This window comes from Carcharhinus amblyrhynchos, chromosome 6 (assembly GCF_965287045.1).
Source record: "Carcharhinus amblyrhynchos chromosome 6, sCarAmb.v2.hapA, whole genome shotgun sequence".
In the NCBI taxonomy this organism is placed as follows: Eukaryota; Metazoa; Chordata; class Chondrichthyes; order Carcharhiniformes; family Carcharhinidae; genus Carcharhinus; species Carcharhinus amblyrhynchos.
The window spans coordinates 40,611,771-40,626,806 of NC_137329.1; the positions used below are offsets into that span (position 1 = coordinate 40,611,771).

General features: G+C 39.2%; 1 protein-coding gene across 1 annotated transcript in view; it reads left to right on the top strand.

Annotated features, from left to right (window-relative positions):
- otog (otogelin) overlaps positions 1-13,788 on the top strand; it is a 248,022-nt gene extending 234,234 nt beyond the window's left edge. The window contains exons 53-58 of the mRNA XM_080189956.1: positions 1,518-1,637; positions 5,165-5,207; positions 5,565-5,582; positions 7,089-7,139; positions 8,671-8,753; positions 13,338-13,788. Coding sequence (XP_080046082.1) covers positions 1,518-1,637; positions 5,165-5,207; positions 5,565-5,582; positions 7,089-7,139; positions 8,671-8,753; positions 13,338-13,538 — 516 coding nt within the window. The 3' untranslated portion in view covers positions 13,539-13,788. The remainder of the gene's footprint in view (positions 1-1,517; positions 1,638-5,164; positions 5,208-5,564; positions 5,583-7,088; positions 7,140-8,670; positions 8,754-13,337) is intronic.
- The last annotated feature ends 1,248 nt before the right edge of the window (positions 13,789-15,036 follow it).

A 15,036-nucleotide genomic window follows, 5' to 3' on the forward strand; every position in this document is an offset into this window, starting at 1 on the left:
TAGGAGCACTGCAATTGGCTTCAAAACCTCAAGGTAAGGGAAGAGGAAACTTGCTTGCATTTCCACTCCTGATTATACCCCAGCAAACCCTGCTGGGAATGCATCTGTGTGAACATCAGGCGAGGACAGAATTGAGCATCATCAGACACCAATTAGCCTGTCAAGGCCCAAAATCATTAGTGCTCATATTCATTGAGGTACTAGAAGATGGTCATGGAACTGTATTAAGAGTCAATGCCTTTTTGAGAAGTTGATTTCCTCTCCCTTATCTAGCATTGTGGAAGTTAATTCCAATATTCTAACCTCTGACAGCTAAGCTCAAAATCTCAGAAGACTAAGGAAATTTGGTATGTCAGTTATGACTCTCACCAATTTTTACAGGTGCACCATGAAAGCATTCTTTCTGGTTGTATCACAGCTTGGTATGGCTCCTGCTGTGTCCAAGACCGAAGAAACTACAAAAGGCCATGAATGTAGCCCAATCCATCACGCAAACCATTGCCTCTGTCTTCACTTCCCACTGCCTCAGCAAAGCAGCCAGCATAATTAAGGACCCCACGCATCCCAGACATTTCCTCTTCCATATTCTTCCTTCGGGAAAAAGATACAAAAGTCTGAGGTCCCATAGCACTCGACTCAAGAACAGCTTCTTCCCTGCTGCTGTCAGACTTTTGAATGGACTTACCTTGCATTAAGTTGACCTCTCTCTAGTTATGACTGTAACACTACATTCTGCACTGTCTTGTTCCCTTCTCTATGAATAATATGTTTTGTCTGCATAGTGCGCAAGAAACAATACTTTTCACTGTATGTTAATACATGTGACAATAATAAATCAAATCAATCTACCGAGATAGGCAAAATCTTTCAAATGTTTTAATTTCATTTCAGCACTGCTTCTCAAATGACGTCATTACATGTAAACTTTACAAATTGCTATGCTATTTCCTGAGCTTAAAAGACAATTACTTAGGCCCATGGAATATATGCTATGTCCAGAGTTTGTTCCATTCTTATAAAACCTGTCATTGTAGTATGGGACAGTTCATAGATGTTTTATGATAGCAATTGGAATAAATATTGTTTACGTTGATAATACTTTGATGGGATTTTCTGGCACTATTGTGGCAGTCAAGCCAAAAGTTCATTGACTTTTGGTGGAACTGGAAAATCCCAGCAGTGGGCAGAGCTGGAAAAATCCTGGTCTTTGCCTCAACCTTTCTCATGCAGCAGAACTATTTAAATAATGCCTTACAGTTCTAGAGTGCAAAAAAGCCTTGAGAACATATTTCCTATATGAAGATGTATCACCATAAAACATATACTTAAGAAAATTTTGTATAACAAATCCAAATATGTACTTGATAAGCGAAATTTTTCATATCATCCTAATTTACAACCTAATATTTTATTTTCCTTCCACTTAACTTTAGGGAAAGGAAGTTATGCTGTTGTTAATCTGTAATCCTATTGAAAAAAATATTTTATCACATTTAACTTCTTTCTTCTTCTAATAGCCTGGAACATCTTGGTTGTCCAATTGTGTCAGGCATGATTGCACAGATACAGTCTCAGGACCTGTCTTGATCACCTCGAATATTAGCTGTCCTCCTTTCAATGAAACTGAATGCTTAAAGGTAAGTGCATCACTTATCAACATCATTTTACACCATGAAACACACTATTGAGATGGGAGCAAAATTACGTATCCAAATAAAGTCATTTGAGGACGCTTTCAAATTGAATGAATTTATCCAGATTGGAGGGTAGCTAATGTCACTCCAATATTCAAAAAGGGAGGTACAGAGTAAACAGGGAATTGTAGACCAGTAAGCTAAACATCGGTAGTGGGGAAAATTCTCGAATTCATTTTCAAGGACTTTATAGCACACATCAGTATGCTATGACATATATGAAGGCATATATGGCCTTGTCCTGTCCCTATCTTCTATGTTTCTATCTCTTGATATAAAGTTGCAACAGCGCAAGTGAAGGTAAATGCTTGTGCCTCTGCTCCTGACTTGTTCATGTCATGACAGAGTTTCTCGCTATCACCCTGGGTGAAATGACGGTTAAAAGTAGCTACTTGCACATTTTTGTTTGATTTGATACAATTTAACTCAGTAGGGTTCTCCTAAAAAAAATTCTAAGGGCCCTATTTTACCATTTTCATTCTAAGTGCTGGGTGGACTTGAAACTGGGAGTGTTTCAGATCCGACTTTTAGACCCGTTCTCAGATGCCTCCATACGCACTCTGTCTGAAAAAATAGCAGCGATTCTGAATTGCACTGCAGAAGCCTGTGGGCAGGATTGAATGCAACCAAAACACTGCAGCTCCAACTGTGCGCACGCAGTTAAAAAAAGAAAGAAAAACGCTCCCCTGCCACATCGCTCCCGGGCTGGACAATGTCTCCCCTCTAGTCCCCACAGACATTGCCCCACCCCCCCCACAACATTAATGACCCCCTTACCCCCCCACACCCCTTCCCCCCACTACCCAAACCGATCACGGCCTCCTAACCCCCACCGATCACACACAGTGTGGCAGTGGACATCCCGGCCTCCATATCCATTCCCCTCGCTGCCCCCCACCCCCCAACTGATCTGAATGGAACCATCCGACCCACCTCCCTCCCCCCACCAATTTGAGTTAAGCCATCTGACCTGCCTCCCTCCCCCCTCCACCACTGATCTGAGTCAGAGAGCTATCTGACCCACTGACTCACCTCCTCCCCTGCCCTCCCCACCCCTACCCCCCACCACCCATCTGAAGCAGAGAGCCACCGGAAGCTTGGAACTTACCTCCTCAGAAGTTAGAGCATCTGAATCACACCTTACGGACTATGTCTGTTTCGTGCCGAATCTGGACAGGCGAACGCGGTGGTGAAGGGGGAAGTGCCAGTAAGTTTGGACCTGCAGCCTATCAAGTCAATTTAAATGCATGCAAATGTATTTAAATTGATGTCAGGCCGACAGTGGCCATTTTCAGCCCTTGGTAAAGGGGAAACCAATGCAGAGGCAGGCACGGATAGCCCTACTCACCTCACGCCCAACTTTACTAAGTTTTCAAGCCAGAAAACAGGTTCAACTTGATGATAAAATTGGGCCCTAAGTGTTGAATTCACATAAAAATTGGAGTATATCACTGTGGTTTTTCCAGCAGGTTTTCAAAATGAATCTCACACACTCTGCACATCAGAGTGCCCTAGTGTGATTCATGATGAAAATCAGAGGGAGGGGCTGGTAGCATAGTGCTGAATAGGACACTGTGCATGTGCTGATCTGTCAGTGCCAAGATTGGGACCAGCTCCAGCCTGTTCCTGGGCCGCCTCGATTCCTCATTCCCCTTCTCCCATGGGCAGCCCTGATGACCCCTCACCCCGGCAGGCCACCTCCCCACTCCACTCCACGATGTCCAGCCCCGATTGCTAGCCTCACTCCCTCTGTCACCCGAGTGCAGAGTGGCAGCGGGACTCCCCACCCCCACCCCCGCCGATCTCACCCCAATGCAGAATGGCAGCGGGACTCCACCACCCCCACCGATCTCACCCCCCTACAGGTCCCAGCCGCATTAGGCTCCACCCCCTCTGGCCCCACCCCTTTGTACAACTTCTCCAATCTTTCCACATACCTGAACTCTGTCATCCCTGTTAGTATTTTGGCTAAAATGTGATGTACCCTATCAAAGACCTTGATATCCTTCTGCAACTGTAGTCACCTAACCAGAGATTTGTAAAACCCAGCATTACTTCTTTGTTTTTGTGTTCATTGTCACTATTTATAAAACAAATTATCTCACACACTTCCTCAATCACCTTCTCAACTAAGGATTACGGAGGCATGAATTTAAATATTAGAGTATGATCCTGTCTCTCTCAAACACATAGATGTGTCCCGCAAAGATAAAAGCTTGGACGTTACAGTTTAGTAATTCAAAAATTTGGAGCCATTTTGTATAATTATAATAATATTGCCATTATTTTCTTCAACCCACTTTAAGTAGCCTTTGTAGTGCACCTATTCAAGTTTCAAAGATTAACAGTTGGAATCATAGCTAGCACAAAGGAAGGTGGCCATGGTTTTTGGAGGTCAATCATCTCAGTTCCAGGACACCAATGCAGGAGTTCCTTAGGGTAGTGTCCTAGGCTCAATCATCTCCATTTGCTTCATAAGGTCAAAGGTGGTACTTTGAATACAAAATCATAAGGTCAAAGGTGAGGATGTTCGCTGATGATTGCACAATGTTCAGCACTACTCATGACTCCTCAGATATTGAAGCAGTCCACGTCCAAATGCAGGAAAAATTTGACAATATCCAAGCTTGGGCTGACAAGTGGCAAGTAACACTTGCACACACAAATGCCAGGCAATGCCCGTCTCCAAGAAGAAATAATCTAACCATCTGTCCTTGGCATTAAATGGCATTACCGTCGCCGAATCTCCTACAATCAACAGGGGTTACCATTGACCAGAAACTGAAGTGGACAAGCCATATAAATTCTGTAGCTACAAATGCAGGTCAGACGCTAGGAATACTGTAGCAAGCAGCTCACCTTCTGACTCCCCAAAGAATGCCTACCATCGACAAGACACAGGTCAGTGTGTAATGGAGTACTATCCACTTGCTTGGATTAGTGCAATTCCAGCAACATTTCAGGACTATGTTGCCTGCTTCATTGATATCCAATACACAGACATTCAATCCCTCTACCAAAAGCCATTTGCGGAAATGTGTACCATTGCTGTACCAATGTGCAGCAATATGTACAAGAAACACTGCAGGAACTCACCAATGCTATTTTGCCAGCACCTTTCAAACCCACAACCACTAGGGCAAGGGCAGCAGACACATGAGAATACCACCACCTGGAATTTCCCTTTCAAGCTACTCAACATCCTGATTTGGAAATGTATCACTTCCTCAACCACTTAAACCACAAGGACGGCACTGGTTCAAGAAGACAGCCCACCGCTATCTTCTCAAGGGGACCTAGGGATGGACAATAAATGCTGGCCCAACCAGCAGTGCTCACATCCCATGAATGAATTTTAAAAATGTTTCAATTTTGTTTAATCTCTTTCTCCCAGCACATAAACAAGAATTTTAAAAAGCACAACTCGGCTTTTGTTAATACTGGTAGTAACTGAGACTTCTCTTCTTCAGACTGGAGGATCAGTTATAGCATTCATGGATGGTTGCTGTAAAAACTGTGAGTATAAGTTTAACTGGGATTAACACTGTTCAGCAACAATTAAAGTTAAAATTACTTTGTCATTTTTACTAAAGAAAAATCAACAGCATACACAAAATGTTGGCATTCTTGAAATAAGTAAGTTATGAGTCCTCAACATTCCAATTTTAAGATACAGCTATTTCAGTATCAGTGTTGTGACCGGAATGTTTACAATCTGAATGCTTAGAGGTTATTTGAGCATATTTTTTGTTTTAATTATGATGATAGGGCACCACAAGGATGCACTATGATAACATTCAAGTAGACATAAATAAATGGATCATTGACATCATCATATTATGAGGAAGTGTTTCAATAATCCACATGTGGCGTGTAATGGTATTGGGGGTAAGTCACTCATTGGAGAACCAATTTTCATTGCAGACTGGTGACTGGTCCTCAAAGCCGATTTTACACCCATTTGGCAAATTGAAAAGCTACTTAATTTGTGAATAACAGCCCAGTTTTACAAACCCAATACAAATAGAAAGATGTAAAAATTGTATGCCTTGGCTTTCAAAATTAAAACTTCAGTCTAACTTTAGATGGAAATCAAATCATTCCTTTTTCTACATATTGTACCCATATTTTTTGAGGAATATACTTTCCTATTAAGTTTTAGAATGCAAAATGGAGAAGACAAAACTTGAGAGATAATCATTTTCATTGCAAATTTTTATCCATGTGTTTAATGGCAACAAAACTCATTATTTACATGAAATGTTGTCACGTTGAAACGTGCAGTTCTCATAGTCACTTTTACTTTTTGAACTATGTTTTTGGATGCACAAATACATATTCTAAAATTCTGTGTGCCACTCTCTTTCTCAGTTTGATAATTGTCTCAATATCTACACCATATTGTTTCTTAATATTCTGAAAATTTATCTTAAGAAATTAACAAAGCTCCCATTTCTTTTGCCATTGTAGAAGTTCTAAACAAAATTCTGATCAGTATTCATTCTAACACATCATGGTCTCTTGGTCACCTCTACATTGACATCGGTTTCTCCACTGCACCGGTGACACTAATCATTTCAACACTTTTGTTGATAATCAAACTGACACTTCCATTTGACATTTTCACACCAGATTTTTTTGAAAGGGGTTCAACAACTTAAATTAGTCACACACTTAAGCTGCCAGTGTCCATGATCCATGAAAGCCCAGAGGTTGAAATGAAAATTCTTATCATGGTATTTTGGCTCACTGCTTGCATCTTATGACCTCGTGTAATTTTTCAGATTTTAATAGGTGATCGAAAAAACAGTCCTCAAGTCTAGGGCTGTAAATGGCAAAATGAACCAGTAAATGGATAAGTGAACAGTAGCAACAGGAGACTGTACATTTACAGTATTGAACTATGACTGAAGACTGAAGACAAAGAGCTCTGTGTTGTGCTAAACTTCAATAGAAACTGGATCTTGTACAAGGGTCCGGATTTAACCCTAATTTATAGTTCATTGTTAATCTTCCCTAGTGTCTCTCTAACTTATATATAACTCTCAGATAGAGGCAGATTGTCTAATGTGAACAAGGCAGCTCTTCCAAACTGAAATAAATGGAACATATCCCTGTGACAAAAGAGTGTGCAGCCCATCTTTAAAAATTATATAGCTGTTCATACCAAGAAGATATCCCCTTTTTCAAAATTTGAATTGATTCTACATTGATGACTTTCTATATCCTCATAATCTTTGTGAATAAACTATTGCCAAGATTTGTTTTTACCCATTGTAGTTCTAACTTTAAGATCATGTTCTGGATCCTCATCATTACCAAACACATTTGTCACTTCATTAATTTATCAAACTAACTCCCAAATTCTAGGAGATATAGGGCAGAATTCTCCAGTGCTTCCCACAGTGGGATCTTCAAGCCCAGCTGGAGTCAACCCATGCAACAGGTTCCCTCATGTTGGCATGGTCAAGGAACGTAAGTCACCACTGACTTGGGGAGAAAGGTCCTGCCAGCCAATGGCAAACCATCTCTGTCATAGGGAATTGGAAAGACTGGACAATTCCATCCACAATTCCATCAAAACTCTTCCTCACTGATATCATCCTGGTGAATCATGATTACACTCTCCAAAAACCTGACATAATCCCTAAAATGAGATTCTTAAACTGAATTCAATGTTTGATGTACATAGCATCCTGTACAATTATGATATTATTTCCTTACATTAATGTTCTATATCTCCTCTAGCAATGTTTAGCATCCCATTAGCCTTTTAGGTCCCTCCCTGTATCTGTGAACAAGGTTTTAATGATATACATTCCTGACTCTTAAGTTACTTACTATCTCCTCCACCATTCCCGGATTTGACCCTTGTCCACTTGTCATGCTTACACCATGATTTACTGTCTGGTATTTTACTATATTGAGCTACAATAGATTTTAACAAATCTATACATCCCATATTATTTCGCAATATATATAATTCACTATACCTTCTCACTTACTGCAATTTGCAAAATTAGAGATACTCCTTCTTATTCCAAAATCTGTGTACTTAAATGTAAACCTTGGGTTCCAACATCAGTTCCTATAGAAATGTTATGCCTCAATATCCACTTGCCTCAGAAGCTAAGTCAAGTCCCAGTATTCAGCAGTGGCAGAAGCATTGCAAAACTGCAAGACTGGCCCTCACTTAGGCTAGTTGAGGTCCTCAAGGACCTTCTCCCACTACTACTGCTATTAGACCCCTTCTAATCTGGACTTTGAGAGTTATAGACAGCCTTCCTGTTCGGGCACCCTGCGCCTAAGGGAGGGTGCATGCCCCTCCGATTAAAGCAATTCCCCAGCTTCATCCTGTGTCCAGTGGAGGATAGCCCCACAAAGTACTTCCCCCAGTCTTGCCTATTCCCCCAGTACACTTCCAAACCTAGAACTTGAGCCTAACCCACTTGCTGGGATATACCAGACTGACCCTTGAAACTCCCCCTACACCTTCTAGTCTGGCTCCATTGTTGTTGGGGATTGGATGTAGTCCCAGGATTGACCACTACTTCTGGTAGCATTGCTGGGACTAATGAACTACCGGCAACTCTTCTGGGAAAGCCTCCCCTGAACTAATCAATTGCCCAAAGGCTGTAAACATAGATTAGAGCTTCGAGGCCAAGTGAAGGCAGATTAATTTTAACTTTTTAGCCAGCAGCAGGACCACCGCTTTTATGTAAAATCCAACCCAGTGTTGTCAAACACTAATTACATAATTCCTTTTATAAATAGATACCATGGTCATCAGGGTTTAAAGTGCTGCTTTAAATCGTTTGAAAGACAGGAATAAATAACTTCCAAAATATTTCCAATTTTAAGCTTTAACAGAAATAACTTTGAAAAGTGTCAATTCTTCTAAAAATTAAAATAGTTAACCTCACAGTGGATAATTTTAAAATGCACAGTGAAATATTTCTGAATTAATGATTTTGTGCAGGTAAAGAGGATGTGAAGTCATGTCAAAAAGTGGTGGTGAGAATGACCATACGGAAGAACGATTGCAGAAGTAATAGGCCTGTAAGTAACAAATGAAATTAAAGAAAACATGCTTCTTCTACACAAGTCAAATTCTCCTCCCTGGTATGATTTTGTGTTAACCTCACTGAACAATTTAAAATGCACTTCATAAAATGTGTTGTAGAATTCCATTAAAGTTTTGGATAACCTGTCTAGTTCCAAAACATACTATCTCAGATATGCGCATAAATGTTCTAAAAAACAAAGAATGGAAAATCCTTTCATGATGTAACACTTTCCAATCTTAAATCAAAAAGCTCCAGTACTGGCTGAACAAATGCTCACCATTCAGAAAAAGGTAATTAAGGAGAAATCAGTTAGTTCTATTGGCTGGATGGCTGGTTCGTGATGCTGAGCAAAGCCAACAGTGCAGGTTCAATTCCCTTCTTCTCAACCTTTCCCCTTACCTGAACTGTAGTGATTCCAGATTAGATCACCATCAGACAGCTGTCTCCTTCAAAGGGAAGGACAGCCTATGATTATGGTGACTTTACATTACATTTTACAGTAAATTAACAAGCAGTGCAAGGAGGTAGATGAATCTTGGTTGGTATTATGTAAGTATATAATGGGTCTGTACACTGTCTTTTGCCAAAGCCCCCCCCAAACACGAAGCTTGCTTCCTATTCTTTATTTAGCAATATTGTAAGCATGTTCATTTAATCTAATACCACCTATAACTTTAGTTAGCCATGGAGGTTGTACCACTTTTCAAACTGAGTTTTTAATTCCCCAAAGGGCTGTATATTCTTTTAGAACTATGAATTGTTGCTTTACATGTGTGGCATTGTTAGTGATGTTTCTTCTCAAGAATAATTTAAACTAAAAATTTTGCTGTATGTTGTTGTAAATATACACTTACATTTGAAAAAAAAGCTACTGGTGGCAGAACACTTGACAAAAAGAAAAGAAAAATAAACTGGCATTCTGTACCTCAACAATTAACAAAAACCATTGATCAGTGATCGTGAAACACTGGCTAAAAATGGTTTCCTAAAAGTGCAAATAAAGTTCTGATTATTTTCTGTCATCAAAAAAAATAGACAGAGTGTAATTGTAACAATTACATAGAGACTGTAAACTTTCATTGATTTTTCCTTGTGACTGACAAAAGTAACAAAAAGACAGAATTCTCTGACCTCACCTACAGCTGGAATTCTGTGGTCCTGCTGCTGTGAATAGAGATTTGGCAGAGTGCCAAATTTTCCATTCTCAGCCTACAAGGCCAGAGAATTCTAGCCAATATTTCACATTTCAAGAGTTTTGCCATAACACACCAACTAAAATCAATTCAGACTTAACTCTATTTAACAGGCAACTATTAAAATAATTTAAAAAATATATATTTCCATATCAACAAACTAACATAACCAAATATATAATTAAAACATTTTTATTTTGTACCACACTTCCGACAAATATGTAACAAGATTAAGTCCCAAGTTTGTTCATCTGGCAGTCAGAATACTCCAGTAGCAAGCAATAAAAGAACATAAGAACATAAGAAATAGGAGCAGGAGTAGGCCATCTAGCCCTTCAAGCCTGCCCCGCCATTCAATAAGATCATGGCTGATCTGTCGTGGCTCAGTTCCACTTTCCCACATTCTCCCCATAACCCTTAATCCCCTTGCCTATCAAAAGCCTATCTACCCACGTCTTAAATATACTCAGCGAGGCCACCTCCACCACTTCAACAGGCAGAGAATTCCAGAGATTCACGACACTTTGAGTGAAGAAGTTCCTCCTCAGCTCCGTTCTAAACTGCCCCCCCCTTATCTTGAGGCTGTGCCCTCTAGTCCTACTGTCCTTTCTGAGCAGGAAGAGCCTCTCCACCTCTATCCTATCCATCCCATTCATCATCTTATATGTCTCAATGAGATCTCCCCTCATTCTTCTAAACTCTAACGAGTACAAGCCCAGTTTATTCAGCCTCTCCTCATAGTTCAACCCCCTCAACTCCGGTATCAACCCAGTAAACCTCCTCTGCACTCCCTCCAAGGCCAAAATATCCTTGCGTAAGTGCGGCGACCAAAACTGCACACAGTACTCCAGCTGCGGCCTCACCAGTGCCCTGTACAGTTGCAGCAAGACCTCCCTACTTTTATATTCAATCCCCCTCGCTATGAAGGCCAGCATCTCATTCGCCTTCCTGATCACCTGCTGCACCTGCAGGCTGGGCTTTTGTGACTCATGCTCAAGGACCCCAAGGTCCCTCTGCACCGTAGCAAGCTGCAGTTTTTCACCATGTAAGTAATAGTCCTTCCTACTATTATTCCTACCAAAGTGGACAACTTCACACTTGCCAACATTAAATTCCATTTGCCAGTTCCTGGCCCATTCGCCCAGCCTATCTAGATCCCTCTGCAGACTTTCCACACCCTCTGCACAATTTACCATTCCACCAATCTTGGTGTCATCAGCAAAGAGCTAAGTTTAATATTAAAAAATGTCATTATACCACTACGTACATCCTGAACCACAAATGCTTCCCACAATCCTGTCTACTCTCTGTTTATATGGGGGTCAGTTGGTCAGCTGACCACCACATTATTTTGCTATTGGTTACATTGTCTACCAGGTCAGCTAACCCTCAGAGCATGTTATCATTGATTACATTATAACAAAGTTAATCCCAGCTTTGCAGTCGGCTCGCTTCTCCCTACCCTGCCACGTTGAATCTTCCAGTATCCGTCAAAAATCATTCAAATAAGCTTAAGTATTTCAGTATTGTCTTCCACTAGTAAGGTCCAACTCAGTGAATTTTTACTTGATAAATCTCCAGAAGTTACATCTGTTCTATTATTTTCTCTTTAAACAAAGGATAAACTCTCACCAGCATCCTGCTTAGTTACTAATACAAAAACAATGTTTTCCTGCACTTTACAGCAGCAGCTGCCCTTATGTGTGTCCCTCTCTCTCTCTCCATATCTCTGTTTCCCTGCTTCCAAAAAGCATTTATTCTTCTTTCCCGTTAGGTGTCAAAACTTTCATTTGATTTTCAATAGATTATAATTTTAGCTTATTTCTCCATAACAACCATATCACATGGCCTATCTCTAGGCAAAGGTTTAGCATAAACATCATCTCCCATTTAGAAAATCGTATTTTTTCAGTTTAAGGAGACATTTTAAAATATTACTGCCTTGAAAAGTCTCACATTCATAATAGGAAAGAAGAGATCATTCCTAATGAATAATTTTAATTTGGTTCAGTTTGTTGATGCTGAAGGATGTATTAAGCTATAAATTACACTTTGTCATAGATTACAGCTTTAGAAAGCATTCCTATGTATGTAAGTGTTACACTACTTATGATTGAATGAATTCATTTTGAACTTGAAGTGCTAACCCAAGGATGAATCCCTATATATTGGCCACACCACCCATCACCCATCTGTAATGCTTACAGTTTTATTGAAAATTACATAAAATATTAAATATTATCCCCTAATTGTCCAAATCCAGCATTATACTTCAATTGATGCTGGTTTGTTTAGAAATTTAAATGGGAGAATGTGGTTTCTGTCTTCCTATCACAGTGGAAACTAGTCAGAGAAGCCAGGTTTCACCAATACTGCAAAGATTGAACGTACAACCTGCTTTTGACAACTTAATTGAGAATACTCATTCTATTGCCTCTTCAGCAGACATTAATCTGTTCCAAAACCTTTTAAGATATATTTTTAAATCATACAGATTCACTCAGTGGACCAATAAGTTTGGATTCCTTAAACTCTGAATTGCATGATTGTCTGATAATTTCTAAAATTATAGTTAGAACTTTACTCAATATTGCCTGTTATACCAATCACACTTCCTGAATGCCACAGAGCAATGGACAGAAACCTCTACTGGAGCACATTGCTCTCTGTTCAATGAGTTTTTAGTTACAGCCAAGTCCCCAACAAAAAAAGACACATTTTCTATCATTTTTAAAGATTGCAGCCCAGTGTGAACTTAATGAAACTCAAATAGAAAGGTTCAAAAGATGATTATGATGGAAACTAATGCCAGATTTTAACATTTCTCATTTGGTCCAAAGGTATGTAACAGAATGTTCACAATACAATAATATTGCTGCATTTGTCACTGATTACAAATCTGAAAAGGTATTTCGCAAGATGCTTTTCCCTGATGACAGTGCTCCTTTAACTATAATATCCTAGTGGCTTAGATGTTCAGGGCAATGGAACCAAGACAATGCAAATCATAATTTACCATTCATCATGGTTTGTATTAGCAAGTTTCTAACTAGGATTCAAAGATGAACTATAATTGACTTTGGTAGTCCTGGGCTAGGGAAATTAGGGTTTGAGTCGAGGCAGGATGAGTAAACTCTTGTTAGTTATCTAGAAACTGGTGCTCCATCAAAATAGTGTAATTGTACTCAATATATCACTTGGAATAATACAAGAAGGATGCACACTTGTTGAGGCTGCAGGGTGACTGATTCATTTAGATCCATACTTCAGCACAAGTAGGCATTTTCATAAAACAGAGAAAATTGGAAGAGAGAGGAAGAACTATCATAAATCATTTGTCTGTGTTGTACAAAACTGGCAATTTGTTTTCTTCTGTTTTCCAGGTAAACATAGTCTCATGCGATGGAAAATGCCCCTCAGCCAGTATTTACAATTACAGCATTAACACACATGCCAGATTCTGTAAGTGCTGCAGGGAAATTGGGCTGCAAAAACGTACTGTGCAGCTTTACTGTAGCAGCAACTCTACCTGGGTCAATTACTCCATCCAAGAACCCACAGACTGTTCCTGCCAGTGGTCCTAAGGATTGAAAGAAGCTGCATACCTGTAATTCAAACAAATGTTTGTGATGATCTGTAGTTTGATACCCTGTGGAAACTACTCCAATTAATCCCAGTCTGTAGTTGGGCATTTTAATTTTAATTTTAATTTAGTTTCACTGCATGTTCTGAGGGTTCTTTGTTTTACCCCCTTCACCATTCTCTTCATGGCTGCCTGCAACAGTTTGTTGACTGCACTCACATAAGTAATCTATATATTCTACTCACTTCAGCTTGCCAAAGAAATCTAGCTACTTGCAGCCTAACCTGTGCAGTTTTGCCAATCCTCCAACTGTCTCTGACTTTATAACCTTGGTTCTTTGTAAGTGAACTAAAAATACACTATCTGACCTGAGGTGTTTTATGTTGGCAGGAAGTGTACAAATAAAAAACATTCTACTCCCTGACACTAACATTCCTCATCTAGAGGAACACAAATTCACACAGGCGTATTTTATAAAAAGTCATTTACAAATCACAAACACATAACTTTTTTAAACAAAAACCCTTTTTTTTAAATGAAAATTCAGCCATCTATGTCATAAGAAACCTGTTTTGTACAGAACTGTTGCCTAGTCATACCAATGGGTTTATTAAAATGTATCAAATTTTGTATTTTTATTCCTGATAATTTAGGGCAGTCACAGTGCTCTTTACCTTAAACTATTCTAGTGTTCATGATTATTTCAAAATTATACATAAATTAAAATTTTAATGAAGGAGAATTAAAGAATTAATGTAGCAGAAATATGATCAAAATAGGTTTTTGATAAACCTACCTGTTACATAGAGAGTAGTGTGTTCATATATAGAACCCAAACAATCAGCTGTATATTTCTTTGCACTTTATTTAAACATTAAAATAAATAAAACCAAATGAACTTTCTGTGCATTTGTGTGTATCTGATAGTTAGCCAAAACCATTCTGTTATACTTGAGGGATTATATTCTTGTGTATGGTGTGTTGCTTTTCAGTTTTATGTGGAGATGTTATTCTCTAACAGATATAGGCTCTGCTGACTGTGCTGTTTATATTAATAAAGATACAAAATGAGTATAGGTGAATTGTGATCAGCATGTCCATGATTTTCCAATATGCTCTGGCTGCATGCGTGGCTGTGTTTTGTGAAATTTGCTCTGTAACATCTAACTGACGTCCAATGTAACAAAAACTGTTTTATCTCTCTTCAAATTGTTCAGAATTTTGAAACTTTTAGCCATGGCAGGAAATCCAGTTTTACTCATGTTGTAATTTTTCTTGTACCTGTTGTATGATTCATTTCAACTTTCAGTTCATTATCACATTCATCTTCACTACCATTTAACCACAAATGTATCAATGCATTGATTTTATTAGTAGTAATTTTTGATTAACGGGGCACTGGCATGGGTAATGTGGAAGCTTAGCCATTAGCATAGTCTTCACCTAGGTGAACTGTGATGAACATAGAACATAGAACATAGAACACTACAGCACAAACA